Raw genomic sequence first — 4040 nt, 5'->3', positions numbered from 1 at the left:
GTATCCGTCCCTTTGTGACTTGCTTACTTCACTTAGCATAATGTCCTCAAGCTTCATGCATGTTGTAGCATGTGTCAGAATGTCCTTCCTTTTTCAAGGCAGAATAATATTCCCTGTGTTTATTGGATCGCATTTTGTTCATCTATTCAGACACCTGGGTTTCTTCCACCTTTTGGCTGTTGTGGAGGGTGCTGGTTTTGATGGAAGACCAGGGGCTGTTTGGGTGGCTGTCTTGGTGAGACAGCCTCGCCATTGCCTTTTGCATGGAGCAGGTCCTTAGTGTTGGATTCCGTAATCAGGGAATCCCAAGGACTTCATAGGCCTGTTTCTTGTCCAGCCCTACGTAGAGAAGGACTACAGAAAACAGATGCTTGTTCCAGGGATCCTGGGTGATGCGAGGTACAAGCAGGCTGCCTCAGGGCCGAGGTGCTGTGCAGAATGGGGAGGGCAGCATGTATCCCACTTGGCTGCAGGGTTCTGAGGCCAGGGGCCACAGATGCTAGAAGACAGAACCCTGGGCACCATCGCTCAGGCCCTCACTGAACGGGGCACTGGCAGGAGCAGTGATGCTGAAGATTTTTAAGGAACTCCTCGGGCAGAGGACACTGATGAAGGTGTGAGGGCAGAAGATTCTGCAGAGCATCCTGAAAACACACAGGCTCTTGACGATGTGTTAGACACCTCCTGAATATCCCCCAGACAGAATCTGGAATCTATGTGCCTGGGCTAGACAGTGATACTGGGTTAATATCACTCCATCTGTACTTTGCCGCTGGCCGAGTCTGAGCACCTGTGTCCTGTGCTCTCACTGGCCTGGTGGGGTGTCCAGTCTCAAGGGAAGAGGACTTACCAAGTTCCATCGCTAGAGGGCAACCAGCCAATGGGTGGGGAAGTCGTATGTGGCCCCCAACCTTCATCCCTTCAGAAATAAAGGATGTTTTTGAGAAAAAGTTGCAAGAGATGAGATGGAATATTCTTGCAAAGCAGGTATTTTATTTAAAGACAGACCATTTTCCAGCATGCAACTTGGAAGATGATCTTTAATGAGCACTCACAGAACAGAGTTACAGCCACATTCAATGACCAAAGTCCATCCCTTGGGTACTTTCTCCCTCTGGGTCACTCCATCCTGCTCTCTGCCATCCCAGAGAGATGACCACGTCAATTCCAGAGGTGACACCACTCTGAGTCCATTTCTAGGGTCTTTGTTCTAGTTGAGCTATTCATTGTTAAGGTCTAAAATCTTGTCACATGGAGTTTTTAAGATTTTTAGGGATGTCTATTAAGAAAAGCGTGGCCGCTTTTCCCAACTGTTCAGAATTCATTCAGTTGAAAAGTTACCCAGGATGAGTTCCTATGTTTGACTTGAAGAGGGAAGGAAAAAATAACACAAAAACAAAACCAAAAACGAAGTGAAAACATGTTCTTCTTGCCTCTTGCTGACTCACTGTTCCAACCAATCAAGACATCTTCCACCTGGGCCTCCAATTTGGGAGGCTGGGAGACATTGCAGGGACGCTGGGAGCTGGCCTGGGAGAGGTGGGGTAAGAAGTTCCAAGCAGAGCCTTTGGGAGGCATGGCGATGAGCCTGCTAAGAACTCACCGGAGAGGGCAGGGGCAGGACAGGGCACCTTCCCAAGTACCTGTGCTCAAGCAACTCTGGTCAGAAGACCTGCCTATCCGGTTCTGCTGTTTACTTGCTGTGTGGCTTTGGGCAAGCCATCCAACCTCTCTGAGCCTCAATGTTTCTCAGGTGTCAAATGGAGAATTCATCGTATCCTCATGGGGTTATTGTCAGGATGTGGGAAATAGGACGGTGGATTAAAAGATGTTGTCAATGTGAGTTGTGGGGACAGCGTACTCCTGTGCTGGTTAGTAAGTGATGTATCATCAATTCCATAAAAGGGTCTGTCAGGTGGGCTGAGCCACATGTGCTTAGAACAAGTGGGCATTCAAGACGAGTGAATGTTGCACTTTTCAACACACTGTTTTGCTACTGTGTAGGCATAACCTACGCTGCTGATTGGGTTTTTGCTTCATGGCCTGGGCTGGGAGCTGTTCTCTCCTGAGCTGAGCAACCACCTCTCCTGCAGTCTCTGCATAAACAGGACCCAGAGGAGATTTTGCCTTTGTGGTTAGTCTCAGCCCAGCCTGGACAAGCTTAATGCCTTAGAAAGAAATACCCTGCCTCAAAAAGACACCTGCCTCTAAACTGGCTCGAGGCCCATCACCTTCTGCCAGCCATTCCTCTGTAGCTCAAACCCCAGCCTGTCTCAGCCAGCTTCGTGCATTGAGCAGAACCTTCAGGGTGGAGCCCGCTGACTGCCTTGTTCTTTCTCCTCGGCCTGTCAAGGAAGTCCCAGAAAGCACAGCTGACTTAGGGAAGGTCTGGGAAAAATCTCCCTTCTTTTGGGGGGGCAGGGGCGGGGGATGAGCCAGGGCTGAGGAGGAACTCTGAAGACTCCGTAGATAGCTCTAGACCGCCTCAGACACTCTCGGCGCAGTGTGGAGAGGATTTGTGCAAACATTTCCTCTCTGGACCAAGAGGAATGCAAGAGGAGGCTGCCTGCGGTGCATCTTGGACGGCTAGAGAGATGTACCCCTACTTGTGAAGGTGCACGAGGAAGATGAAGCTGGGATCGAGCAGGGCAGGGCCTGGGAGAGGAAGCGCGGGACTTCTGCCTGGCGTCCCCGAGCTGCCCATGGGCATCCCTGCCCCCTGGGGGACCAGTCCTCTCTCCTTCCACAGGAAGTGCTCTCTCTGGGCCCCTGGGAGGCCCTTCCTCACTCTGGTCCTGCTGGTTTCCATCAAGCAAGTAAGAGCAGTTCATTATTATTATAATTATCAGTTGTATTTCCTGATTTTTTTTGAAAAGAAGCAATTTAGGCCTCATGTAAGCAATTTGGAAAAGAGAAAACAGTGTTAAGAAAATAATGAGCCGCCATAATCCTAGCATTCAAAGGTAATCACTGTTCATATTTTGGCATATTGTCCTCAAACCTTTTCTCTATGCATTTGCTTTTTTTTTTACAACAGCTGATATTAGGAAGCATAAAACATGTTGTGTCCTGGTCCCCCCAACCAGCCCCGCATCATATTATAAGCATTTCCCCACGTCAATGTGAGTTCTGCAAATAGCATTTACAATTGCTGCACATATCCTTCTGTTTGTCTTCAGTATTCTCCCAGCTTTGAGTATTTAGGTTGAGCAAATCCATTTTTCTTTTTCCTTTCCTTTCCCTTCTGTTTCCTTTTTCCTTTCATTACAAAAATGTAGAACGCTAAGTGTTTTTTTAAAATACAATTCAAAGAAGTGAAATGCAAACTACAAATCACTCTACTTCCAACAGCTACAGATCATCCTCATTCACATTTGGGGGCTTATACTTCCAGACATTTTTCTACCATTGTTTGCATACAGTTTTTTGTTTGTTTGTTTGTTTGTTTGTTTGTTTGTTTTTTGAGATGGGGTCTCGCTCTGTCGCCCAGGCTGAAGTGCAGTGGTGAGATCTTGGCTCACTGCAACCTCTGCCTCCCGGGTTCAAGTGATTTTCCTGCCTCAGCCTCCTGAGTAGCTGGGATTACAGGTACGTGCCACCACCCAGCTAATTTTTGTATTTTAGTAGAGACGGGGTTTCACCATGTTGGCCAGGCTGGTCTTGAATTCCTGACCTCAAGTGATCTACCCGCCTCGGCCTCCCAAAGTACTGAGATTATAGGCATGAGCCACTGTACCAGGCCTACATACAGTTTTTTTTTTAAACAAACACAGGCACATACTATAAATATTATTTTGTAATCTGCTTTCTTCATAACAAAATACACTAATAACACAGCTGACATCACTATGGAGCACTTGCTCTGCACTGGGTTGAGTGCCAGGTGCCCCCGTTCCTCATATTTTCTCCTTCTGTGTTCTCAGCAACCCTATAGACTGAGGTTCTCTTGTTAATCCCCTTTTACAGATGAGTAAACTGAGTCTCGGAGAAGTTGAGCAACATTCGTCCATGTTAGTAAATGTAGATCCATGGTATAATAT

At 47.5% G+C, this 4040-nt stretch overlaps 1 protein-coding gene across 1 annotated transcript in view; it reads left to right on the top strand.

The window, feature by feature from the left end:
- The first annotated feature begins 1938 nt into the window (after nt 1-1938).
- The window catches only part of GLP2R (glucagon like peptide 2 receptor), a 66280-nt gene continuing 64178 nt past the window's right edge, over nt 1939-4040 (top strand). Inside the window, exon 1 of the mRNA XM_003818091.6 lies at nt 1939-2816. Within this exon, the coding sequence (XP_003818139.3) occupies nt 2628-2816 (189 nt within the window). The 5' untranslated portion in view covers nt 1939-2627. The remainder of the gene's footprint in view (nt 2817-4040) is intronic.

The sequence above is a fragment of the Pan paniscus genome, chromosome 19, assembly GCF_029289425.2.
Source record: "Pan paniscus chromosome 19, NHGRI_mPanPan1-v2.0_pri, whole genome shotgun sequence".
Classification (NCBI taxonomy): Eukaryota; Metazoa; Chordata; class Mammalia; order Primates; family Hominidae; genus Pan; species Pan paniscus.
This window is presented reverse-complemented; position numbering and strand designations above follow the sequence as displayed.